Below are 27,118 nucleotides of genomic sequence, written 5' to 3' on the forward strand. Positions count from 1 at the left end.
TTTGTTTTGCCTTCCATAGTCTTCAAATTTGGAGGTTTTCCTTAAAAGTGAGAGAGAGAGGCCAGTTACCTTGGCCCCAGGGGTAAAGAAGACTAGGGGGAAATGTTCTGAGAAATTTCCTAAAATCATAGGAAAGAAGGACCACATTCTCTTGGGTTTCCTGCAGAGATACCTGGACAGATCTGTTCACCGGATTCAAGCAGTCACCCTCTCAGGCCAGGACCTCATTTTCAGTGAGTGGAATGATATATTTATTCATTAGCAAGTGTTGACATTAGGTAGCAAAATGTGTGCAAACAGAGAAGCCACAAAGACAGGAATGTGCCATTTCCAAGGGGGAGAAAAGTTCTCCAGATCAGCCAATAGGAAGTGATTAACCTGCCAATCGGAAACTCAAACAGCTGGTTACTCACCCAAAACGTTTCTGTAAAACAAAACCAAAAAAAAAAAAAAAAACCCAAAAAACACTCCAAAGCAAAAAACTAATCCCCCTCTCCACCCGCCAAACCAGAAAACCCCAAAACAACAAAAAAAAGGAGTGAAAAACATCACCTTTGTGTAAGGATGTGAGGGTGCTAACCGGCGAAGCCCCTGTGGTGGGAATCTCCTGACGCATTGGAGGGCAGCCAGGGCTGGGCCTGGTTTTGCTGGCTGCTGTAGCCAGAGATGTTGAGGTCAGACACACAGATGGGATGCTGCCCCAGGTTTTTCTCTTTGCCTTGCACATGGGGGAGAGTATTTGGCTGGGGAACTTAGATCAGCTGCTTACATTCTTAAGTTTCTAAGTCGTAGGTTGCATTTTTAGTCTTGGGTTACTAGGTGAGAACTAGACATAAGGTTTACAATGGACAGCTATTAAAATCCTAACCAGTTGCACAACTAAGGGAATCTCTTCTGTGAAGTCTCCAGCTTGGGCAGAGGCGGTGGGAAGAGGCTGGGGCCTGGTCCCCCTGCAGCCTTGGAGGAATGCTAGGGCTGAAAGTTGGGAGCTCCATTTTGCTATGGTTCAAGCCGTTCCACTGCAGCCTCTGGCATGGCCTGACTAGGTAGGCCTGGGTACTCTGTGGTTCGAAGTCAGCAGGATCTTCTGGGAAGGAGTGTTAGACATGGCTGGATGTAGGAGTAGGGTGGCTGTGACTTGAGGCTCTCAGAAGTCAGGACACCCCCCCTACCCCCAGCCCCATCACACCAGGAGTAAGAGTAGGCTGTTAGAATGAGATCTCAGTTTATGGAGTGGGGATGCTGGGAGGGATTGCTCTGTAGGCTCTACTTCTTGTGTCCTCTGTATCTGAAGGTCTGAAAGATTTGAAGAATGGCTTGGCGGGGAGGGCATGTTGCTGGGTACACCTACTTGCTTGGGCTGGGGATCCAGGTGACCGTTGGCAGATCGAGCCTCCAAAGCCTAGTTGAGAAGTCTGGGACCTAGCCCTGCGTTTACCTCTTTTTATTTTTTTTTTTAGAGAGGGGTTGTTTATTTATTTATGACTGTGTTGGGTCTTCGTTTCTGTGCAAGGGCTTTCTCTAGTTGTGGCAAGCGGGGGCCACTCTTCATCGCGGTGCGCGGGCCTCTCACTATAGCGGCCTCTCTTAATGCGGAGCACAGGCTCCAGACGCGCAGGCTCAGTAATTGTGGCTCACCGGCCCAGCTGCTCCGCGGCATGTGGGATCTTCCCAGACCAGGGCTCGAACCCGTGTCCCCTGCATTGGCAGGCGGATTCTCAACCACTGCGCCACCAGGGAAGCCCCTGCATTTACCTCTTAACTCAGGCCACTCTTAACTTTTCCAGGCCTGGTTTTAGACCCACGTGATCAAGGAGTTAGGTTAGATGATTCATTCATTCACTCATTTATTGGCTCACTCATTCAGTCATTCTACATACCTGATGTGCCTGCCTAAAATGCTTTGAAGATTCCAATGCATTGGATAGTGCTTCTGTAACCTGGGTTGTGGATTGGGGCAGAGCTGGGGTATAATGGTGGTGGTGGAGGCTCCTCTGTCCCAGACGGTAGGTACTTAGGTAGCTCAGAACTAAGTTGACAAGAATATTCTGGCTGTCTGGAAACCATTCTCTGAATGAGAGAAGTGGGGTCCCCAGCTCTGTCACCTTGTACCCCTTGCAGCAGCTCATTCCTCGGCTGCTCCCAGGCATGCATCTTTGAAAGCTCTCTTAACTGCTGGGAGAGGGGAATGAGGCTCCCACAAAACCCAGCACTCACTGGGTGCTTGGTAGTGTTTAGTGGTGGAGAAGAGCCAGGAGTAGCCTAGAGTTTCTGAGTTTACCAGCCTGGGCTCTGGGGAGCAGGCGACAAGGCAGTAGCTGAGAACCCTGACTTTGGAGAGCTATCTCAGCAGAGCTTTTTTGTGGGTGAGAGACGGAGGTGTGGCCTCTTTGACCTATACTCACTTGTCAGGAGCTTGAGGCCAGTCTGGATGCTGAAGACTATCTCAGCCCAACTACCTGCAGGGAAGAGAGTGAGGACGTGGCCTACCTTGGGAGGGAGAGGGCTGAACCCTTGGGTATGGTCCAGCTCACTGGGTGGCCCCTTGGGCTACTCAGTGACTCCTCAGTTTACCTGGGTACCTGTCAAACAGGTATACCTTGCTACTTCACAGGGGTGGTAGGGAGACCTAATTAATGTTTGTAAATCCCTTCTGAGATCAAAGGCGCTGCACAAAGGGCAGAGCACCATTTCATAGAAATGCTTGTGGTTGCCAGTGTGGAGCTGGCTTAACCTTTGATCTGAGACAGGCTGACAACCCTGAATGTGGTCTCAGCTCTGCCCCGAGATGTGGGCTCTTGCTTTGAAACACACCTTGTCCCTGGGATTCAGCCAGCCAAAGCTGGTGGGGGAGGGAGGGAGTGGCCGTGGATAAGTCATCATGGGGGTGTCTTCCCTTTGGGGGGTAGGTAGAAGCCAATCTCCAACATAGTGAAGGCCATCGAAGTAGTTTAGAAAGTGCAGGCTATACACTCTTTAACCAGCAACTCCATTTCCTGCCTGCCCCTATTGTTTTCCATTTGATTAAGTGTATCCTGTAAAACTGTATATTCCTGTTAGGAATTAAACTTTACCCTGATACAGTGAAATTACCCACACAGTCTTTTCTCTCTCCCCTGCCTGCCGCTGCCACTCCTCTGCTTCCTCCTTCCCTGTTCAGAAGAATTCTTGAAAAGTTGTTCTAGCCTGAGAGAGAATGCGAGAGAGGGATTAGAGAGAGGACCTCAGAGTTGAGTGGCCCAGCCCCTCCACCCTTTTACCAGGCACTGGAGACAGCTGCTGGGCCCCTAGAGAGCTGTGTGGCTACCTGCCCCTGGGCTACTCTTTCACTTGGTTTCCTATTCGCCCTCTCGGCCAAGTGTTTCCAGGGGGAAACTGGTAACGCACCCCCCAGGGACATCCTGCTAGTGGCCTGGGGTGGAGGGACTGGAATTTGCACCATCTGACCCGGTGTTTTTGCTTTGGAGCTGCGACGCTCTTTTCCGGCCTTTCTCTATGGATTTCAGTAAGTTTGGCATTGGCAGTGGTGCATGGTATGCTTATGGGGTCTTGTGTATTTTTGTTTCATGGAACTAATTCATTGTGCTTCGTGGCCATTATTTTTTGTTTTAATTGCTTGGCGGGAGGTTGTCAAGTCTCTATTTCTCATCTGGAATTGTCATTATCCTCATGAACATTTAGATCACTGTGCTGAGCACCTGAGGGTGACAAAGATGTTGAAGAGAAGGTTGTAGTCTAGTTCAGGCAGACAGGATCTGAAGGTAAAAGATCAATAAAGACAGCAGAAGGAAATTCCAAGTACTGGGTGCCAGAAAGATTTTATAGGAACTGAGGCAGGGAGCCTTGCAGGCCTGGGGTTGCCTGGGAAGGTTTCCAGAGATGGGGAGTTTGGATTAGGGAGCCTTGCTGAAAATGTTCTCTGTTGTCCTGATGTGGGGTGAGGGGTTGTTCACACAGGTGTGTACATGAGTAAAATGCATTTCATTGAGTTGTACTTGAGATTTGTATTTTTTTTATACTTATTATACCTCAGTTGAAAAGGAAAAAGTCCCTTCAGCCCAACACCAGTTCTTCCTAAAGAACTGGGAAGTCTGTCTTTAAAAAGATGAGAGTGGCAGCGAGGCCACTGGGTCCAAGCAAAGAGGCCATGCTTTGGGAAAAGGTGGGAAAGATGGTGGGGAGACAGCAGCCTCGGTTGAGAGAGAAGAACCGGGCGTCCTTTGACCTTGGGAACTACCTGGTTTCCTCAATGGGGGACTTGCAATAAAAGAGAAATTCCAGCCAGTCTGTCTTGACTAATGATTAACTGGCCGCCCGGAGCCCAGACTGGTGACAAGGTGCTGTGGTCTGTCTTATGATGGGTAGCGAAGCCTGAGCAGCCCATTAATAATCAGCATCGCGGCTGGGAGTCACCCGTTTGGAATGTGTGGTTTCTCTTTAATGCTGTTTAGAATGTGCTTAAAAATTAATCTTGGTGTTTTTATTTATTTATTTCTATTTTCTTTTCATATCCACAGCAGACTGTCCAGATGCTGTGCCTTCCTCCGCTGAAACAGGGGGAACGAATTATCTGGCCCCTGGGGGGCTTTCAGGTGAGCTGCTTTCTCTTACTTTCTTGGCAATTTGAAGACCTCCTGAAATGACTGGAGACTGGAGGAATGGAGGTGGCCTTCTGCCACCCCAGCTGGTCTGGAATTAATTCTCACTTTTATGTGCATGAAACTGGATGTATCCGTGATGACTGTTGCCCTTCAGCTCATCCTTCTGGGCCATAGATCTGGAAGTGGGGGCCAGCCGGCGGGCTGGTGTTGGGCCATGTTTCGTGGTTATTGTTAAGCAGCTCCCGACTTGAGGGGCTTCCACTTGGTGACTTTGGTGTCATTAGTTGACGGGTTTAAGCCCTTTTTTGCTCTCACTCTCAGTGCATCGGGTGCCTTGAAGGGAATGGATCCACCTTTTGGGAACTTGTAGAAGACAGATCCCAAGTGTAGGATGGGAGTGCATGGTGGGGATGGGAGGGCCAGGGTGGGGACACTGCAGACAGTAGGTGCTAATACAGTTACCCAGCAGGGAAGGTGTCCCTCAGGGCCCACAGGTGTGAGCAGGGGCACTGGGGAGCCTAAACATCATTGTCCCTGAGAGACAGGAGAAGAGAGTGATAAACTTGGAGAAACTCATTAGCAATGTAAGTGCGAGACATTTCCATTTTGTTCTAAATATGTCCTGTTTTCCACCTGTTTTTCCCACCCCAGTATGCCATCACTGGATTTTCTAAGAACTAGCTAAAACAAGAGGGAAAGTAATCCAGGGGAAAAAAAAAAAGTCCAGCAGAGTTCTGGGCATTTGCCCTTGGGACATTGGTGTAGGATCATGGCAGCTCAGATGGAAGCTATAAAACTGCCTTTGGGGGGACCATGGTGCACCCTCTTTTGTGACTTTTGACCGGTCAGGTGTCGCTCAGGCTCGGCTCGGTTCATCCTAGCCAGTTCCCTCTGCAGGAATTGAGCTTGCTGAGAATGTCTTCAGGGAGACCCTTGTTTGTTTTGATTTCAGTGCAGTATATACTCTGGCTGTTATCTGAGACAGAGGATATTGTTTACTCAAAGCTCCTAATGAGAGCTGAGCAGGAAAAAAGAGGGACCCAGAAAGGGCAGGGGCTTGGGGTGAGGATGGGAGTGGACCATGGCGGTGGAGGAGGGAAGAACATACCGGGACATGGGAGCTGTGTCTTTTCTGCTTTCTAAGGCTGCGAGAGTTCCGGAAAGAAAGAAAGCCAAGGAGAGGAAAGGGTCTGGGCAAAATAGCACACTCAGGATGTTGTTAGAGGGTTTTATTTTTTAAATTCTGAATGTGCAGGGAGGAGTCCCAGCCCCTCTGAACCACATGAAATAAGCAAGGGAAGTGGTAGCTTTTGAAAGGGGGCTTTTCGGAAGGTTTGTCTTATTGATAACATCTTGTCTGTCTCCTCTGCTGGAGGAAGTAACGATACCCGCCTGAGCCACCAGCCTCCTTACCCGCCCCCCGGAGCCAAACAGTGTGACAGTGCAGCCCCTTCTGAGACGGGTGGGCTTCCAAGAGTTTTTCTAGTCCTAGAAAGAAACTGGGGGTAAAGCAATGATGAACTCCTCCCGTACCCGCAAAGTAACTGCAGCCATTTCGATGAATGAAGAGCTGCTAGGAAGGAGTGCTTGTCTCTGAAGGGATAGCGTCGTCGTTCAACAAAACTGCAAGAAGAAAAAAAGGGGACGGGGGGCTCCACATGAAAGAGCATTTGTTTTGAATTTTAGCTCTTGATTTACTAATTCCCAAGGCTTCAAAGTTTCAACTCTTTCTTCTTTCCGTTCGGAGTTGGAGTAGTTTATTAATAATGTGCCGTGGGGGGAAGTTGAAGAAACTGTTTCTTGGGTTGGTGCCAGTGGTTTGGGGGTGTCTGGAGGGGAGGCGATGGGCACTGAGAAAACCCAGGGCTCCACCCTCTGCCGCGAGAGTGCCCCCCCCCCCCAAAAGATGATGATAGTGGCCCGAGTCCAGGGCGGAGGGTTTTGCAAATGGAGAAAGCCCAAACCTCCTTTCCAAGAAGTTGATCTTTCCATGGGGGGGGTGGGTGGAGGTGGCCGGGGTGTGTCTGCCTGGCGGAGGATGAGGCCGGTGGGGGGCTGTGGTGGCTCAAGGGGGCTGGGCCAGGGAGGGGAAGGAGGCTGGAGCGGGGAGCCTGCTGTGGGGAGCGCCAGGCCAAGTGGGCATCACGGCGGGGAGTGGGGAAGGTGCCCACAGGGCTCTGCCCCCCGCCTCCCCTCTGGAAATCACCTCTCTGAGTGTCTCTTTCACGGGCCCCGTGTGCTGTTTTCCTTCCTTTCCTGGCCGAGATCGGGCTTAATGAATGGGGCTCAGTTTAGGGTGGGAGGAAGGTCGGCAGCGGGAGCCAGGGCTTGATTCTCTTGGCAAGGGAAGAAGGGAAAGAAAAAACAGCCGAATGTGAAAATGTGGTGCCTCGGGGGTGGGGGTGAGGGTGTGCTCGAAGGCACGCCCCTCGCCCCTCCCGAGATGCCGGGGTGACTCCAAGGCTGGCCCTTCCCTTTCCTGCGAGGAAGGGGAGTGGGCGGGTAGGAGCGCTGGGAGCCGGCCCGCTGGCTGCAGGTTGGAATTCCAGCCTTGCAGCGCGGGGCTGGCCGGGGAGACGACAGGCCAGGCCTCTGGGACTCGCAGTGAAACAGACCCCACCCCTGCAAGTTTCCTCAGTCTGGGAAAACGGCACATTTTTAGAAGGCTGTGACTCGGTTCCAGGAGATTGTACTTTCATTTCTGACAGCCGGTTCTCGGAGACAGATGGATTGCTCGGTGCCTGGTTGTGTGTGTGTGTGTGTGTGTGTGTGTGTGTGTGTGTGTGTGTGTGTGTGTGTGTGTGTGTGTGTGTGTGTGTGTGTGTGTGTGCGCACGTGCGCGCGTGCGCGCGCGCGTGTGTATGCGTGCTGCAGACGTACAGATAAGACACGTGCACAGACACATGGGCGGGCAGGCTCTGGGATAGGCCTGGGTCCCTCTCACACGGGGTAGGTGGACCTCAGAGATGGTTTCTCCATGAGGATATGTGCTCTGGGGCCGGGGAGTGTTTGTGGATTGGTTCTGAGTCGTGATCTGGGTATCGTGCTTTTGGAAAGGCGTGTAGGACAAACCCTTGTTGCTGGCATGTATCCTGGCTCAAGAATACCCACCGTGGAGAGGTCTTACGTAGATGGGAAGCTTCTAGGTTCAGCTCGGTGGTGGAAATGGAAAGGATTTGCTCCCAGAGCTTTCACTATGTCATTGGTAATTAAAAGCATGTGTTTGAAGCTGTCATCTTTGCAGCCTCCATCTGGAGTTTCTAGGGGGGAGCTTTCATTTAGCTTGTCTGCTGTCCTGATTTGGGGGGGTGGGGTGGGGTGGGAGGGGTTTGAAGAAATACCCCCTCACTTGTGAGTTCCAGGTTACTCAGCTACAGACCCAGCCTCCTCCTTTATGTATTGATATCTAAAGCTGGTTGGGCCTCAGACATACGGACCTCACTGTTTAGGGCAGGGATTAGAGGACAGCATCATTTGTAGTCATTTAAACTTCAAAAGAGGTGCCACCCTGGATTTCAGGGAGGGGAGGTGGGAGGCAGTGGAGGTGTAGTACCGATGTGTCTGGGGGAGGGGGTTGAGGAACCCATCTCTTGGCTGTACAAAATCATACTTATTGGAGAAACACTGTCCCACCAACCCAAGGGAGGCCAGCTCCTTTGCTAAGGTCTTCAGATTCGTGTCTCGCTTCTAGTTCCTGGGTGATGGGAATGTCCTTAGGTCAGCATCCATTCCAGGAAAGGTTCTTTCCTCTTCTTTGGTCCCTGCTGGCGTCTATGAGAGCCTCGGAGGAGAGTCTTCAAAAACACCTACATAATCTGAAAATGTGGTCCTGGCTCAGTCCACAGTCAACTTGGGCTCAAACCAAGTAGCTTAGGAAAGAGTGCTCCATCCTGTTTTTAAGGAAAGTTATTCAGCTGCATTTGTTGTCTGGTTGGGAATGGTGACGGCAAACTGGGAATCTCTCCTCAGGTGACTATTGCTGTGTTTTTATATCTCCTTCCTGTGCCTGGGAACAAGCAGATTGTGGTTTCTCTGGAGTCTCTAATGCTATGGGGGGTGGGGTGGGGGTGGATTGAGTTCATCCAAGTGGCCTTGAGCATGGGCTTCGGGGGAGTCAGGAGGACCAGCACATGTAACCATGAGCGAGCTCCTTACCTATCCTCTCCCCTTCCTTCAGGCCACTGTGAGGAGTGACAGTCTGAATCTCTAGGGACCCATATGTCCCTAAATGCCAGGCTGATGACTCAATCCCAGGCCGGCTCACCTGGTGCACACCCACTCCCCAGTGAAGACCAGTCAAGGACAGCAGCTCAGGCTGTTTGCCTCTTCTGCAAGGCTTGAGGTCATGCACTCAACCCTGGAGAAGGGCTCACTGTTTAAACCCCTTTTGTCCTGGAAAGAATGGGGCAGTCAGGCAGGGGTTAAATGCAGAGTGACAGCATTTAAAGTCTCTGGAGCAAATTGGGGCTGCTCTGCCAGCCAGACTAGATGGGCCACTGCCTCATGCACCCCGTCCCTGAAGCAGAGCAGGGCTGGCCCGCGAAGGGGGAGGGGCCAGGTGAGGGCCAGGTTCCGGTGTAGCTCTTGGCCACTGTCTTGGGGCACTAACACCCTCTCCCCAGGGAGGCTTTTTCTTAGCAGAGCCCAGCAGTAGCTGCGTGGACTTCTGGACCTGTGGCCCAGAGCTGGGGGGGCAGTGAAAAGGGAGGAAATGCCAAAGGATTCATGATCAAGTTTGGCTCCCTTTGCTTTATTGTTGCTGTTGCTGTTACTGTCCCGTGACACTGCTCCTACAGTGCTGTGATCGCCAGGCCACTTCACAGCAGGTGTCTTAACCTGGTGGGAGAAAAAAAGGCGCAGGGTGGTGGTCCCCAGACTTGTCTGCACATCGGGACCCCTGGGAGCTTCCAAATCACAGTCTGTTGGCAGGATCCCAGCATCAGTATTTTTTGAGGCTTCCCAGGTGATTTCAAGGTGCAGACAAGTTGGGGAGCCCCTGGTGTAGGGGGTAAAAGGGTCTGTGTTCCTGCGGGGGACTATCTTTTTTTTTTTTTTTTTGTGGGGAGTATCTTTGGTGGCTTCTCTTGGTGGCTTTGCAGGTTTTCTGTGATTCTGCCTGTGCTCCTATAGGGAAGAATTCGAGTACCTTGCTTGTTGAGCCTCTTCTCAACTAAGACTTTCACTCGATTGTAGAAACTTGACAAGGTGTGTTAACTCTGCCCCTTCCTCCCATTGGCTTTGTTGTAGTGGATGACATGGTAAAAGTGATCCATGGGACAGGGTCTCCTTTCAGGGTGATGAAGATGTTCTGGAACTAGGTAGTGGTGATGGTTGCTCATCTGCGAATGCTCTCAATGTCACTAATGGTAAATGTTGTGTTACGCATATATTGCCACAGTTTTAAAAAGTAGTGACCTGTGGTAGCTTTTAAATGCATGCAAGTATTTGGATATTCAGTAAAAAACACTGACTCTGGAGAATGAAAATGGAGACTTCAGTTAGGTGCCTGAGATCTGTAGATAGACGCTTGTTTCCAGAGCACCTCTGAGGTCTCCAGGGGTGGACCCACAGTCATGGGCCTGTCTCCGTGATTTTTCAACCTTTCCTTTTCCATCCTGGTTGCAGAAAGGAGAGACAGGAAAGTTCCCTGTGGCTCATTTTCCGAGGCTGACCTTTCTGCAGGGGAAGTGAGCGCCCTTGCTCCTTCTCTGCCCCAGATGCTATTTTCCTCTGGGCAGCCCGGGGACTGGTAACCAGCCACGTAGGGGTGGTCTCCCAAAGCCTGGGGTCCTCCTGACCCCCTGCTGAGTGATTGGCCCCCTCCTCTGGTCCTGCTGCCCAAGACCCTGGTTCATGTGACAGCTTCACTGAGGTTATAGGGCTGCAGAGCAGAGGAGGCTGGTGACTCGCCCGGGAGCCCTCCCTTTGCAGGAGCCTTGTGAAAGGATACTGTACAGTGTGGCCACTGGGAGGTCACCACTGGCCCTACCATCTCTCTCGCTCAGTACTGAATGGCTAGCCCAGTCTGGCTGTGTGCCTACTGTCACAGACAGGCTTCCTCTCCGGGCTATTTTCAGCGGGAAGATATTATTAACTGCTGAGGCACAGTTCTCAATTTAGTGGCTAACACACCAAGAAAGGAACATTCCCTTGGTGGCGGCAACTCTACCTAAACACGGTGGCTCATTGGGGATGATGCCCGCAGCCCCCTTCGCTTCTCCCCATGGGGGTCGTGCCCCTAGCCCACTTTCTGGGGCAGCTGTGACTGAAGATTCAGTATCTCCCATAGAGAGAACGAGGCTTTTTCTTAAAGCCAACTCGTTAAAGGTGTAGACGATGATAGTGTTTATATTCTAAAATGGGGAGATTTTGTGACAGGGATGGGGCACTGGATGGAAAAAGGAACTTTCTATGGAGTTTAGGACAGCTGTTTAAAACAGGGTGATAACTTTCACCTTGTAAGTGAACAGGAAGTATTGGGACAAGACAGGAAATTGCATCATTCCTTTTATGAGAAGAACTCCGAAAAAAAGTTGTTCGTGAAAGGTAGTGGCTGAGAGGAGGCTGGCCCGTTTTTTTGTTTTGTTTTTTTCCCCCTTCTTTCCTTCCACTCCCATGGGAACTTTTGGGCCATTTTCTTTAAGAAAGAGGCTGTTTGAGAACTTTATGTTATTTTTATTATTTAAAAAAATATTTTACCAGAAGGGTCACATTCAGTTGAAATGTTAACTGCAGCCGTATTTCCCAGTATACTAAAGAATCTTTCATGAGTGTTTCAGCTTCCTTCCCCAAATGGTGAGGCCAAGCAGCTCTTGGCTGGAAGTGAATTTTGGTTTGGCTGCACAGTCTTCGACACTGAGCCCCACCCAGTGTCATTAGCTCAGTTTTAACTTGGGGGGAAAAAAAATCATATTTTTGGGGGTAGGGGGTGGGTAGGAATTTACTGATACCCTTAGCCTGTTCATCCCAGCATGACCTTCCCCTAACCAAGGTGCCTGGCATTTGGCAGGCTGGGGCTGCCTTTATTTACGAGCACTGGGCCTCGTTTTGCCCAAGGAGTCCCTCCTTTAGCTTCCTGACTGCCTATCGCTAGGACTCTGTCACCTCTTTACTGCTCACCAGAAGACAGCTCCCCTGGTACAGCTGTGCTTTGCCCTGGGGGATGGGGGTAACTCAGCCCTCAGTCACCCAGAAGCTTCCCCCTTTAGCAAGAGGGCTTGTGCAGCCCCACAGTGATGTGCAGAAGGTGGTATTGTGCTGGGTGTGAAAACAGTTTTCATTTATTCATCTCTGGGTTTCTAAGTCCCCTCTTGGACGATGTCATTGTTCTCATAACATGGGACAATGCCCCGACCCGGGCTGCCAAGGAGCCATCTTTAGGATGGAGACCAGAAAGAAAGAGATCTGTGTGTGGCTGGCTTGCTCCCCATTTCCCCCCAACCCCCAGCTTTTTTCCTTAGTGGGCTTTGTTTTGTTTTCATAACACAATAAGAGCCCTGGGGTGTGTAAAAGCATTGTTGAACATTCGGTGAGGGTAACTTGTCCAAACAGAGCAGGACGCCAAGGCAGAATGCTGTGGGCAGGTGGTGAGCCCACAGAGGTTGCCTGGCTGGCGCCTGGCTTGGAAACACCTCCCGGGATCAGCCGCAGCTGGCTGGGAAGTAGGTGAGGACAGGGGCTCTTTTCCCGCCTCCACGGGGAGCCTGGGGCCAGGCCTAGGGCTTTCTGGCTGACCCCTGCCTGGAAGGCACGCTCCGCTCCCAGGTGGGTTCACACAGGCCTCGCTCTGCCAGGTGTAAAGCTGGGGGCTGGGGGGCAGTGGTGGTGCAGCTGCTTTGGGAGAAGCCAGCATGTCCCTGTGGTCCAATCATTTAGCGATTATTTATTGAGCACCTACTATGTGCCACGCTTTGTCAGGCACGGAGGATGTAGTTCTTGGACTCTGTGCAGATGTAGTGGTCTGTCTGAAGGTGCTATGGGGTCAGTGAGATGGAGGGTCCTTGAACAGGATTTGGCTCTGTCTGGAGTCAGGCAGGGGGCAGCTTCTCAGTCATGGGTGAGGTGTTTAAGACACAGCGGAGGTGCAGGGATGGGCCCCTGGGGAGATTGTTTGAGCACGCAGGGCGGGCACAGCTTCTCTGCTTCGGTTGTGTGGTCTGTTGAGAGTTGAGATAAAGCAAAGCTTGTGGATAAACAGAGGTCTGCCTCCTCTGGTTCTGTTTCTATTCCCGCCACCCCCCCCCGACCCCCCCCCCACTTGTTGATTGTGAGATAAGAGCTGCAACAGCAGGAGGTAGGGTTATAATCCAGACCCTGGTGGTACCTGGGAGCCCAGCGGAGTGGAGGTGACCAGCCAGGGGCAGGGCGGGGGTGGGGTGGGCATCTGGAATGTTAGCATTTATGTCTTTACAGCCACAGGGGAGGTGGGACATTTTCAAAACCCAGGACTTGGACTTTTCTTTTATAATTCCGGTGGGCTTGATTCCCATGAGGACCATCTGGGGATGCAACACTTGCTTTTTAATTTAAAATCTGATGGTCAAGTTCATTTCTGAGGTCCCAGCCAGTGTGTGAAGCTCTGGCCCGCCTGTGGGTGGGTTTACGGGAGGTAATCTAATACCCAGTTACCAAGGGGTTTCATTTTCACTGCGCATCCTGCCCCTGGCTGTTCCCCCGAGGCCTACTGGTGGCTCCGTTCATTCGGAGCTCACTAATTTAATTAATCATCCTTGCTCCTCTGTGGAGTCGGGAGAGCTCTTTTGGCTTTTGGTTTGATCCAGGGCAGTAAGGGAAGAACTGAGTTCAACTCCAGTTTTCCTCTTGCAAAATGGGGAGTTTCTGTCATTCAGACGCGAGCACTCAGATCACCAGGCCAGGGACTGTTGGTGTCTCTCGTGTTTGCTCATTTCTGTGTTGCCTTTTTACTTTTTAACTTGGGGTGGACGTTCAACAGGAACAAAAAAAGACAACGCCAAGAAAAGACTGTACTGTCAGTAAACTCACCTTTCTGCATTTGCCACCTGGAGGGTTAAATTACCATCTCCAGTCACCCTTTCCCACCTTGCGGTCACCTGCCGAAGTTGGCAGGTCTCCTTCCCCAGTGAGCTTCTGAGGCTAGAGAGGGTCAGGAAGAGCCGCTCTGCTCAGAAAGCGCCTGGGGACCTTGCCAGCCCCAGGGCAGCCTCGTAGCCAGCACGGCCCCTCCCCCTCATTAATCAGTAACCAAGAGGGAAAAGCAGGAGTTGAGTTCTTCCTGTGATCTGGGTGCACAGTATACAGTTCTTAAAAACAGATGGGCCTCATCTCCAGCTCAGTGGGATCACAGTTAAAGGCCCACTGTGGATGGGGGGGGGGCGGTGTTTCCTGGGAAAAGGCCTGGATTTGGGGGGCTTGCAAAGATTCAGAAGCCGACCCCCATTTCAAGTGTTTGTCGGATGCCCCAGGAGGGGGCTCGGAGAGAATTACAGTGCGAAGGAAAGCGCCCACCCTCCAAGTTTCAGTCCCCTGGGGCTGGCCTGATTTCCTGGGCTGAGGATGGGGGCACAGTCATCAGCTGGCTGCATGGCCTTCACTGAGCCATTTTTGTGTCCTGGACCTCCGTTTTTTCATCTACAAAATAAGCAGTTGGACCTGGTCTCCAAGTCCCTTGCAGTACTGAATGAAATCCTGTGATCTGTGATCTTCGGTTCTTGGATTTGAAGGTGTGTGAGAATAAGACCCCTTTTGCGGAGGTGGTGGGTAGCTAATGGCCTCTTCCACTGGCGAAGAAAAAGACTGTAGTTCTTCAAGTTTTTGGGTTTGCAGACTCTTCCAAGAATGAGTGAAAGCTGAAGAATCTTTCCCCAGAAAATTGCATGTGCATACCAATATTTGCATACATTTCCAGGGGTCCTTCAGCCCCATGCCATGGAATCCCTTGTACTCAAGGCAGGGTGTACACGAGAGCATTGGGAGAGGCAGGGCCTTTTTCTTTTTGTGGTAAAATATCCATACCATTTACCATTCTAGCCCTTCTTAAGTGTACAGTTCAACGGCATTAAGTCCATCCCGTGGTTGTGCAAACATCACCAGTATCCACCCCCAGAACTTTTTCACCTTTCGAAACTGAAACTCTGTGCCCGTTAGACACTAATTTTGCAGTCCCCCCTCCTCCCAGCTCCTGGCATGAATTTGACCGTTCCACGTACCTCATATGAGTGGGTTCGTACAGTATTTGTCCTTTTGTATTTGGTTTATTTCACTCAGTGTAAGGCCTTCAAGATTCACCCATGTTGTAGTAGGTGTCAGGCTTGCCTTTCTTTTTAAATGTGTATAGATATCCGTTCATCCTTCAGTGGACACTTGGGTTGCTTCCACCTTTTGGCGATCGTGAATAATGCTGCTATGAACATGGGTGAACAGGTATCTCTTCAAGACCCTGCTTCAGTTCTCCTGGGTATATATCCAGAAGTGGAATTGCTGGGTCATGTGGTAATTCTGTGTTGAGTTTTTTGAGGCACGGCCATCCTGACTTGAGTGTCTGCATAGACAGATCTGCATGGGGCAACTGGGTGGACTTGAGGGTGAGCCCTGGGGCAGGGAGAGTGAGAGGAGAGTGGCATGGGGTGGGGGGAGGAGGACAGCGGAGGAGGGGTGGCCTGGCTCTCTGCAGGAATACAGGCCAGATTGGAGCCCGCATTTATTTGAGGCCCAGAATCCTCTGAAATGTGGAGCCCACAGCACTGAGCAGCGGTGGCCTTGTGACGGTGGTCCAGGGTAGGGGGACTTTCATTCCCCTGGCCTCCTCACTGGGGGCTAAGGGGTGGGAGGGCCCGTGAGAGGGGGGGCCTCACGCCTAGGAGGTCCTGGGTGCTTTGGGGGTGAAAGGGCTGGGATGGCTGAGCAGTGAGTGTGTCAAAGCCAGGGAGATTAGATTACGGAGGCAGACAGAAGTAATGATTAACTTTTCCAGTCTGCACACTGTCTCCACTCTGTCATACTGTTGTTTTTCCCTGTAAGTACAGTGTGGCCCTGGCCAGGCCCTGGTGTTGGGTTGTAAAGAAAGAAGGAATGAGGGCTGGGAGTGAGCAGGGGGCGGGGAGCCAGGGAGCTGGCGGAGCCAGGGAGCTGGCCGGAGAGGGAAGGCTTTTCCATCAGATCCAGCGTTGGAATTTATTGGCCGGAATGCAGTAAATGTTCAAAATGCCATCCCATCCAACAGTTTTCATAATTGTTATGGAACAAGGGGAGCTGGGGGAGGGGAGGGATGAAAAGGACTTTTGTTTCTCACTGGATTTTTCCTCTTCTTCGGATGGTTTCTCTACCCTCCAGAAAAACGAGAGTTGAGCTGGAGCTGTGTGAAGGACGGGGTGGGGCAGGGCCTACGTCTGGGGCTGGAATACCTTGCAGGGAGCTTGGAGGGTCTGCGCAGCTTGGGGGCTTTATTAAATTGAGACCCACAGCAAAAGCTGCTCCCACAGAGCCCCCAGACCTGCAGAACCAGGTAAAAACCGTCCTGTACCTCTGGGCGTTGTGTCCTTTCGGGAAACTGGCTTATTGTGCATCTGTGTTTATTAAGATTCTTTAACGCGTAGCCAGCATACTTACAAGTGGTCAGGAAAAAGAAGAAAATCCTGGTGGTTTAAGAGTAGGTTCCTGTGTTGGATTTGTGTTTGCGAGTGGACGCGCACCACCAGTTGGGAATCCACGCGTGGAATTTGGGGGGATTTCTGGGCTCTCTCCGGGTTGGGGGTGGGTGGGTTAGAGATGTGACTCGCACGCCCTTCTGTTGTGGGATGTTCCCCTCCTTGCTATGTCTTCCCGGGAGTGGCCAGGATCCTACCCAGGGGGCAGGCAGGTGAGCAGATAATGCCCGTGCAGGCAGGTCTGGGGGGCTCTGTGTGCAAGTGTGTGACCCCTCTTTCTGAAGGGAGCTGCTGAGTTAAGTTGGGGGGGGGCGACGACGGTGGGAACTTGGTGATGCACCCTGGGGTGGAAGAGACTTGAAATTCAGACTTGAAAAGGATGAGGCTGGATGCACACTAACCAACAGCCAGGGAGGCCCATTTACTGTAAATATTATGAATGGAGTTGGCCGGGCTGGGAGTCCCCACCCTTCCTCTGAGGCCTCTCGGAGCTGGGCAGAGCTGGCCTCCTCAGAAGGCAGGCAGCCGGGTACACGCTATAATTTGCATGGCTGAAGGCTGGGGCACAGGAAGCCGCGTCAGCCCGGCTGGCGAGACAGATGGGAGTTTTTGATTTGTGTGGCTTCCCCCCCTTCCCCGGCGCTACCCTCAATTATATTCTCTGATGGCAAAACACTGCTCTTAGGAGGGACTGCTGGGCTGGGGGCCTCCGACTTGGGCCATTTGAGGGGCTTTAGGAGGTGGGGCTGGGGCCCGTTGGGGGAGTAGGGAAGTACATTTTAGCTCTAGTAACTGATGACTCATCACAGTTTGTAAGGCACAGTCACGAATCAGTCTTCTAGACTAGCAGGACCTGCCAAATATGTCAGCCCAGGGGAGTTTGCAAGAGGAAGGAGGGTGATGATGGGTGAGAAGCTTCAGGGCACCGAGTGTGGGTGGGCATTGGAAATAAGATGGTGATACAGGAGACCCTTCCCTGGGGACTCACCTTTTCCTGGGGGCCATGAATGACAACACAGAAAGAACACGAGTTTGTAACTCTTTGCAATGAAAAAAAAAGTTGGTTTAGAGATGGACACGGCCAAATCTGACTCAAATCTCCTTTCTCTTTTGATTTTGTTTTGTTTTATTGTTGCGAATGAAATGCAAAAGTGTGCCCTGCTCCCCAAAGTGATTTTCTTACTCTCCAGAAGGTAGTAAAAATAAATGGAACCTGTGTTGTTGAATACTGAAACCCAGAGTGTAGCCAAAGACCATCAGAGCCAGAAGGGGGCCCATGGGGCTGTTTTGCCCCAGCCGCCTTTGCGCCAATTGTGGGCTGGTCAGACTGAGACTCTGAGGGGGCAAAGCCGCTTGGCCAAGGTCACGGAGCAGCAGCTTGCTGGCAAAGAAGCCGTTTCACTCCTGGCTTGCTTGGTGCGAGGGAGCTGGACCCCATACTCGGGGGCCACAGTAGGCATAGCATTTCCACAGTGGGCTGTGAAGGACACTTGTTTTTCCCTCTAGTGTTTGGAGAGGACTGGTGGCTTTCGAGGCCTGAGGTGGCCGCCCACACACAGCTCACACCAGCCAATATTCAGGCCTTGAACCCAGCTCTTCTTTTCAGCAGGTGATGTGTGTCTCATTTCCCCTCCTTTAACATAGGGATGGTAATACCGTGCAGCCTCACAGGGTCCCCTTTCTGTGAGCCCCTTTCAACAGAACTATACATAGTAAATGCTCGTTAGGTGAAGGTATCAGCCCAGAACTGTTCTCCCACCTGGGGGGCGGGGAGGGGGGGTGCCAAAGAGTTGTCAGCATTTTCCGAGCATTTGGAGAACCTAAGAGATAATATGCCCCTAAGAGCTGAGACCCTCCGCTGTGGCTGCTGGCCAGGCCCTGACCTCTGGCTGCTTTTTATCAAACTGTCACAATGCCAATGTGGCCAGTACTGGGAGCTCCATTTTAGAGATTAGCTCAAGTCACCACCAAGGTGACATGGGAGGCAGATTGAAGGGGGAGTGTCTGATTCCATAGCTGGTCAGCTTGTGGCGGATAGAACTCGCTGAGGAGTGAGGTTGGGCCCAGGGACCTGAAGAAGCACCTTGGCCTTTGAAGGAGAGCTTGGGGCACCCCCTGCCCACCCCCCAGTCCAGCCGCCTCAGTGGAGAACCTCGTTGCAGAGCTCTGAAAAAAAATCCAACTTTTCCATCCTGCCTTCTACCAGCCAGAGTTCATTCTCTGATCTATTTGGTGCAGGAGCTTGGGGGTAGTGGTGATGGGTTGGGTCTGAGCATTTTCTGGGTAACTGAGAGTTAACCTGAAGCGTTTTGAGTTAGTTTCAACCCCCATGGTAGCTTGCTCTAAACCCCAGGGCTGTCTTTGCTGCCCCAAGAATCCGAGGGAGCAGCTCTGACGTCATCTTTTGTGTTCCGGGTGAGGTTGTAAGCATGGCTGATTAGAGCTGACCCCAGAACCCAGATTGAGCCCAGACACCGCAGCAAGTTTTTATGTGTTTGCTTCCTGAAAACTAGAGACCAGCGAGAGACTTGGTTAATTGTGCTTGGGATGAGAGTGGATGGGATGGGTTGGCACCAAGTCGCCTTTTATCTCAGCCCTTGTCCCTGAAATAGGCTGGTTGCTCTCTGAACAGTTTCCTGACCAGGGTGGGGAGCCGGGCTGATGAAGCTGTTAACCTTTGGGATGACTGATGTAGGGGGAAGGACAGGATGAGGCAACCCTTGGTGGCGCCGGAGTCCCGAGGAGGGAGGACCCTGGACCTGAGAGGGCGAGGCGTGGCCATGTTTGCGTTCCAGGCTTGCCGGGTTTACTTCTGGGTCTGCATGTGTGCCCTTCGTTTGCCCTCGTCAGCCTGGGTGAGGCAGCCATTTCTGCCCAGGTTCCATCCCCAGCTGTGTGCTCTGCTGGACCACTGGGGAGGGGGCTCGCAGACCCATCCCACCATGGGATAACCAGAATGTTAAATAAGAGAAATAATCCCTTTATAATTCAAGTGCCTCGCGGAGATGAGAGTGGGTTGAGACACCCCCCGCCCCCTGCCCGCCCGCCTTTTATTCCAGCCCACTGGCGCCCTGGCAGTGGGCACATTGGACTCAGCGGGTGCCTGCTTTTGTGGCTTTCTCTGTGCTGCTTCGTTTCCCAAGTATGTCCCTGTCCTGAAAAGTCAGAATCCTGGGGACCCCCACCCCCGTCCCATCAGCACCGCCTCTGTGTGTGGACACAGCTAGGGTGAGATGGCCTCACTTCAAGCGTTCTCAGAATCCCACTGGGTGTTTTGGAACAGTTCTGCCTCTCTGGCCTCATGGTCAACTTCCTAAATTGGAGACCGGACGTGGTACCATCGAGGCACTGAACTTGGCCTTTCCTCCCTCCCTCCAGTTTTTTTCTTCTTCATCTCCTCACATCTTCAGATCAAAAATTTTAAAAGGGGGAAGTTCCTCTCTTACCTAGGATGTGGCCTTGAGGGTCTGGTCACCCTGTGCCATTGCGATCCCAGGCATGAGATTCATTCACGAGCCTCTGGTCTTCTAGAAGGGTCTGGTCTGTTCATTCATGACCAGGGTAATTAAATAACTCTTTGTACGAGGCAGGGAGCTCCTTGTTAAGTGGTCTTCCCTAATGCAAGTGCAAACACGAGGCAGAATCCTTCTCCTTCTCCACATGGCCTCCTGCTTTGCTTTTAAAGGGTAGATTTTATGCTTTAAGGGAAATTGGGAAGGGGAGGGGGAAAAACAACCTTAAAGGAATTTTAGGCCGATTCAGCACTTTTCTGGGGTTGCTCCACAAATTCCCTAAATAAGAAGAAAAAATTGTGTAATAAGAAGAAAAAATTGTGAGCAGGCATCTGATTAGGTAGCTTTTGACAACACAGCTTTTCTTTTGGATGCTTTAAAATGCACAAATACAGTTTTAAAACAGGCCCCCGTACAGTTTTCTGAGGAGGGAGAAGTTGTTGAAAATACTGGAAAAGGTTATAAAAGCTGAGGGAAATTAACAAGGGACTGCAAGTTTTGCCTTCAGAGGTTAAGTATCGGCAACCAGGATACTAAGACCCTTCCTCAGTCCTTGTAACGAGGGGGGCCTTTTTTTTTCTGTGCAGGGTCCTCCCAGCTCCTCACTTGGAGGCCTGGGAAGCCCCCAGGAGCTAAGCGTCTGCCCCGACCTTTGTGGGGAGATGCTTGTGGGCTGTGGGCCCAATTCCAGGAACTGTGCTTCTCTGAAGATGATGCTGAGCGCTTCCTAGAAATGAGCCCAGACGGCGGGTACTTCAGGGCTAAAGAGCGGAGTCTGAACTGGCAATTTGGGGCATTGTACTGGGCCCCCAGAAGCGTGCTGTGTAAAAGGGGCCTTCGCTCTAGTGATGGGTTTGCCTGACAGCCTATTTCAGTGCTCAGAGCTGTGTAGTTCAGGAGCAGCAAGGAGAAGAGATATCAGGGCACTAGGGGACTGCAGGGTGACATGGGGGGGGACACGTGGGGGTCCTGCTGCCCCAGATTAGGGCACCTAGTGGGCTTTCAGGGGCCTTGTTCACATCCAGGGACACCCACACGCTGCTGTTTATCTGGGCCGGGCCATTAACCTCAACAGAAAAAGGCTTTTTCTTTTTCCAGGGTATGTCTGGCAGCAAATTGCTGGGTGCATTGTCAGGCCGCACAGATGAAAAAGAAACCAGCCAGAACACGCCCCCCCCCCCCCATTCCCCCTCCTCTCTACTGGCCAACCTCAGGCCCCAGCCCCCACCCAGCTTCCTCTGCCCCTTGAAGCCCACCAGGCAGACAAGGCCCCCTACCCCTTGCCGGTGGGCCTGGCACAGGGGCAACTCAATCTTCAGGCTCCCACCCCCTCCCCCTCCCCTCCCCTCCCCCTCCCCCTCCCCCTCCCCTCCCCCTCCCCCTCCCCCTCCCCCTCCCCTCCCCTCCCCCTCCTCCTTCTCCCCCCACTCCCCCAACCCCCATGCTCTGGCCGGTGCCAGGTTTCAGGGGAGCCGGGCTCCATGAAACAAAGTATTGTGAGGCTCCGCTGAGGGTCTCCTGAACCTCCCTCCCAGCGACTCCTGAGCCTTCCTTTCCAGGCCAGTTTGTTGTCCTGAGTTGGGATAATAAGTGAGAACTTCTTACATTTTGAAACGCTCTCCCCCCTCAAACAAGCAGGCAGGTGGGCGCCCTGTGCCTTCCAGAAGAGGGCTTCCTCCAACCCGGCAAACTTGGACGTCAGAGCATTTTTACTTACGTGGATGTTATGGGTCTTTGGTATAGCCTTCAGAGCTGAACTCCCTCGGCAAGTGGGTTCAAAAGATCGCCAGCGCTCACAAGTTTATTAGCAGTTGATGGATACTTTGCAGAAACAAGTTAATGCCTGATGACTCACCTTCTACTTGGAGCTCTTGTCCCTCTCTTGTTTTTCCATATGTTCCTGTGTATGTGCACGCAAACACACGTTCACATAACACACACTCGAAGTGTGCTCATATCCATGCACACAGCCTCTTTCACACTTGGGCTTCAGAGATGAATGTCGGGGTCAGGGGTGATGGGCCAGGTTTCTGGTGTTGATTTTCGGTGGGGTGGTGGTGGTTGAGGGGAGGAAGGAGCCCTCAGCTTCCCCGTCTTGTGTAGCTGGTGGGGCAGGCATTTGAGAAGGCCAGGTGGGGCGACCAGGCGACCGCTGCTCAGGGTGGGTGTTTGTGGCTGCCTCAGTGGCTCACCGAGCGCCTTTGTACAGACTTATTCACGGGACACCTCCTTGTAAAGTTAATGCAGCTGACTGGTTCCCAGGTCCTTACATGCCTGTTAACGTTGGAAGGAGTTGGTGTGCTGAGCTGCACTGGTTACCCAGCCTGCCGGGGCAGCAGGACAGTCGGGACCCGAGCCCTCCTTTACCCCCAGCTGCTGTGCTGTATAACCCATCCATCATCGTCCAGGCTCTAAACCCAGTGGTTCCAAAATCAAAAAGGCCAATCAAACCCAAAGACATCACACACCACCCCCAACTTCATGCACCAAGCCCCCCACCCCAGTAAGTGAGAAGCAGGGACTACAGGGAGGGCAGGAGGCCGCCTCTGCCGCCTGCCAGGCCTTCCCCCGTCTCTCCCCATTTTCGTTAACAAATACAAGACTTCCGGTCTCCGCCCTGCCACCACAAACCACAGTGTTCCTGCAGCCCGGCTGGGCTGGGGAGACTTACGGTTCCCAGTCTGAGTCCTGCCCCGCCGGCTCCAGCTTAAAGGAGGAGTTGGAGGAGTCGGAATGCCAGCCTCCAGGGCCCCCTTTCCTTTCACATACTCCCCGCTTTTAAAGATCTCTGAGCGCCTGTTCGGGAGTCATCTTACCAGAATCACCCCAGCCTCCCCTGCTGCCCGTGGGAAGAAGCATGTCTAGGAAAGCCGGGGTGGGCCCTCCAGGGGAGGAGGGGGCAGGGCAGCGACTTTAGATGCTTCTAGGGAGGGAAGGGGAAGAGGAAGATGCCGCAAGCAGGGCCCTGCAAGCATGGCGGTACCCACTTTAAACACATCATCTTCTGTCTGGGCTGGAGGAAGTTAAGGTAGTCTGGGCTGACACCAACTTGCAGGTTGTGATTTGGCATTTTTACCAGAACTCACGTGTACAGAGCTGCCGCTGACAGACACACTGAGAGTTATTTTTCTTTTAGGAAGATAGATATTTTTACCCCAAACCACGTCCATTAAAATTTTTCCTGGATATGGGACTTCCCTGGTGGTCCAGTAGCTAAGACTCCACACTCCCAATGCAGAGGGCCAGGGTTCGATCCCTGGTGAGGGAACTAGATCCCACGTGTCACAACTAAGAGTTCACATATGGCAACAAAGATCCTGCACGTGGCAATGAAGATCCCACATGCTGCAACTAAGACTCAGCACAGCCAAATAAATAAATAAGTAAATAAATATTTGTGGCGGGGAATAAACTCTGCAGTGGCTCCTTTTAAAAAAAAAAAAAAAAATTTTTTTTTTCCCCCAGATAGCGCCTCCTTATGACCAAGGCACTGATCTGATAACTGGGAGACAACAAGCACAAAGACTGTTTAGCAGGTGGTCCTGGGGTCTAGGTCTGGTTCCATCATCCCTGGGGCCTGAGCAACAAGCTTTCTGAGCCCAGGTTTTCTCATGAGGATGACAAGGGGCTGGAGCCGCTGGCCTTCAAGATTCCATCCAGTTTAAAGAACTGTAATTGTAGACCATCCAACTGTAAGGCCTTTTCTAGCCCTAAAACCAGGACCAGCCAAGTTACTAAGTGGTCTTGGCTTCTGAGCTCTGCAGCGATGGTGCTTCCTTTGGCCAGGTGGGCACACGTGCTGGTATCCTGGGTCTCTGACAGGGTGTGGGGAGTGGAGGGAAGAGGCTCCCCAGCAAGCCCCATGCTTAGAGGCAAGGCTCTTGCATCACTGGGTCAAGATTTCCAGGCCCCAGTAGGAGGACTGTTCGGCCTGCACCCCATCCCCTCCTTCTGACTTGCACTGAGAGACAAGCTGATCATGGGGGTGTGTGTGATCTTGATTTCGGTAGGAAGAGGAAAAGGCCGGTCTCCATCACCACCAACCATGTCTGCCATTTTGTTTTCTAGATTCCCAACTTCTTCTGGAGCCTGGGGATCGGTCACACTGGTGCGTGGTGGCATACTGGGAGGAGAAGACGAGAGTGGGGAGGCTCTACTGTGTCCAGGAGCCCTCCCTGGATATCTTTTATGATCTACCTCAGGGGAATGGCTTTTGCCTCGGACAGCTCAATTCGGACAACAAGAGTCAACTGGTGCAGAAAGTACGGAGCAAAATCGGCTGTGGCATCCAGCTCACGCGGGAAGTGGATGGCGTGTGGGTGTATAACCGCAGCAGTTACCCCATCTTCATCAAGTCAGCCACACTGGACAACCCGGACTCCAGGACGCTGTTGGTACACAAAGTGTTCCCCGGTTTCTCCATCAAGGCTTTTGACTACGAGAAAGCGTACAGCCTGCAGCGGCCCAACGACCACGAGTTCATGCAGCAGCCGTGGACTGGCTTCACCGTGCAGATCAGCTTCGTGAAGGGCTGGGGCCAGTGCTACACCCGTCAGTTCATCAGCAGCTGCCCGTGCTGGCTGGAGGTCATCTTCAACAGCCGGTAGCCACGTGGGGAGAGGACAGAGCGGGAGCCGAGCGGGCCCAGTCCAAACTACTTTGCTGCTAATATTTTTCCTCCTGAGTGCTTGCTTTTCATGCAAACTCTTTGGTCGTTTTTTTTTTTTTTTTTCTCCCCTCCTTCCCCTCGTTCTTGTTTATGTTCTGTTTTGTTCTTTGAGAAATAGCTTATGAAAAGAATTGTTGGGGTTTTGGCGGGGGTGGGTGGTATGGTTGGCAGAACACCGAGGCATGAAAAGGGGAAGCAAAAATCAGTACCACCGAACACAATGTAAATGGGAAGCAGGCCTCGACTTCGGGGTCCTCGTTGCCCTCGTCAGGGTGTACGAGAGAGAGAGTGTGTGTGTGTACGCAGATAGGGGAGGCGGTGTGCTCTGTGCGTTTCCTACGGATGTTGACCGCTGAGAGGTTTGCGCTCCCAAGCTGTGTCCCTCTTGCTCCTTGGACTTGGACAGTGGGGCAGCAGGTGTCCCAGCAGCGGCCAGCAGCAAGGCTCTGTCCCCCAGCCTGGGGAAGCCCCCATCCCGCCTCTCCCCTTCTAGGACATTGGCCTGTCCGCAGGCTTCTTAGAAGCCACCCTGCCAGAGGCTGAACCAGAACCTGTCTTTCCATGCTATCTCACTCCCCTCCGGCCACCCTGCTGCCGTTGTCGTGTCTTTCTTTTTTGGCCATCTGCTCCTGGATACCTCTGAGATGGGCTTCCCGAGGGCTGCCGGGGCAGCCCCGTCACAGTATTGCTCACCCAGTGCCCTCTCAGGCCCCTCCGCCTCTCCCCTGCCCTGGTTACGTCAGGTTTTTCCTGGACTCAGAAAACCAGCTCAGCACTTTCCTCCCCTCTGCAGCCTGTGTGTTGAGCTCTGCTGTTAGACCAGCGAGGGGAGCTGCCCCCCTTCCCACCAAGAAGGATTCGGTCCATCTTAACCCAAGGTACCATCCTGAGCTGACACCTAACTCTTCCGTTTCTTCTACAACTCATACACTCGTATGATACGTTGACACTGCTCTTAGCTCAATGAGCATGTTTAGACTTTAACATAAGCTATTTTTCTAACTACAAAGGTTTAAATGAACAAGAGAAGCATTCTCATTGGAAATTTAGCATTGTAGTGCTTTGAGAGAAAAAGGACTCCTGAAAAAAAACCCTGAGATTTATTAAAGAAAAAATGTATTTTATGTTATATATAAATATATTATTACTTGTAAATATAAAGACGTTTTATAAGCATCATTATTTATGTATTGTGCAATGTGTATAAACAAAAATAAAGAAAAGATGCACTTTGCTTTAATATAAATGCAAATAACAAATGCCAAATTAAAAAAGATAAACACAAGATTGGTGTTTTTTTCTATGGGTGTTATCACCTAGCTGAATGTTTTTCTAAAGGAGTTTATGTTCCATTAAACAATTTTTAAAATGTATACTTGATTCCATGTTGTCCTCCAGCTCCTTTTTCTTCTGGTGGGTGGGCAGCGGGATGTAGCCATCAGAATCCAGGACAAGTTGGGGTCTCCCAGAGCTTGGATGGGGAGGAAGCTTGGTTGGTGGGACCACAAAAGGGAGAGACATCCAGAACAGCTTGCTCTTCCTTGCATCCTAGAAAGACCCGTACCTACACAGATACCACCTTTCTTGTTAGGCAGGAGCCCTAGGGTGCAGCTGGTGGGTGTCCTGAATTTGTAATGGGTCAACCTTGGGGAGCCCTGAGTTACAAAGGCAGCTGATTTTTCAAAGCCTGAAAAGTTGAAAAAAGGGAATATCATTTTGAATGATGGGGAAGGAGGTTGCACTGGGAGACAGGATGGGAAGGTAAAGTCCCAAGAACTTGGGGTCCATCCAGTTCCTGCTTGCTGACTCCTTGCTTTACGTTAAGTCCTGAGACAACTGCACCTTTCCCAGAGGAAGGTCACTGCCACACTGGGTTCCAGGACAGATTCCCTGAGGGCTGAAGCCCTGGAGTAGAGATGAGGCTGGGGCTGAGTGTTGATGGTGGGAGGGAGGGATCTGGGTCCGCTAAGTTCTGTACTGGGCATTCCAGGAGGTGGAGAGGGCTGAAAGGAGTCTGGGCAGACCCTACTCTGCATCTGCTTAACACATTTCCAAGTTCTCGATTCCCTTGGCCCAGCCCAGCTTAGCCCCAGTGGCACTTGCTGGTATTGCCCCTGGGATTTTCACTGATCTGAGCCATGTATTATTTTATTATTATTTTTTAATTAATTAATTAATTTTGGGCTGTGTTGGGTCTTCGTTGCTGCACACGGGCTTTGCCTAGTTGCAGGGAGCGGGGGCTTCTCTTGTTGCGGAGCACGGGCTCTAGGGCGCATAGGCTTCAGTAGTTGCAGCACGTGGGCTCTAGGCTCAGTAGTTGTGGTGCACAGGCTTAGTTGCTCCGCAGCATGTGGGATCTTCCCGGACCAGGGATTGAACCCCTGTCCTCTGCATTGGTAGGCGGATTCTTAACCACTGTGCCACCAGGGAAGTCCATGAGCCACATTTTAGATTCAAGAAATAGGTTCAAATCGGGCACAAAATGGGGCTGTTTAGGTGTCTACGTCAGGGGGTCTTAAATCTTAGACCCAGGAAGGGGGTCTCTGAAGTGGGAGTTAAGATTTTAGATATCACAAACTGGTAAAATTTCAGAAAAAATTTTTTGGAGGGCCAAAGTAGGATTGCCAGTTTTTCATTTTGCCAAATGACACAGAGCATTACAGCTTACTGGCACCACTGTTTAATGTGAGGGAATTATAATACAATTGTATA

The 27,118-nt window shown here is 51.7% G+C and overlaps 1 protein-coding gene across 2 annotated transcripts in view; it reads left to right on the top strand.

Moving 5' to 3' along the window:
* The window catches only part of SMAD7 (SMAD family member 7), a 29,259-nt gene extending 3,596 nt beyond the window's left edge, over window positions 1–25,663 (top strand). The window contains exons 3-4 of one of the 2 annotated variants that reach the window (XM_061169904.1): window positions 4,518–4,592; window positions 23,806–25,663. In XM_061169904.1, the coding sequence (XP_061025887.1) occupies window positions 4,518–4,592; window positions 23,806–24,344 (614 nt within the window). In that variant the 3' untranslated portion in view covers window positions 24,345–25,663. The remainder of the gene's footprint in view (window positions 1–4,517; window positions 4,593–23,805) is intronic. The other variant, XM_061169905.1, reaches the window with a different exon arrangement.
* Window positions 25,664–27,118: the final 1,455 nt, after the last annotated feature.

Source organism: Eubalaena glacialis, chromosome 15, assembly GCF_028564815.1.
Source record: "Eubalaena glacialis isolate mEubGla1 chromosome 15, mEubGla1.1.hap2.+ XY, whole genome shotgun sequence".
NCBI classification, from domain to species: Eukaryota; Metazoa; Chordata; class Mammalia; order Artiodactyla; family Balaenidae; genus Eubalaena; species Eubalaena glacialis.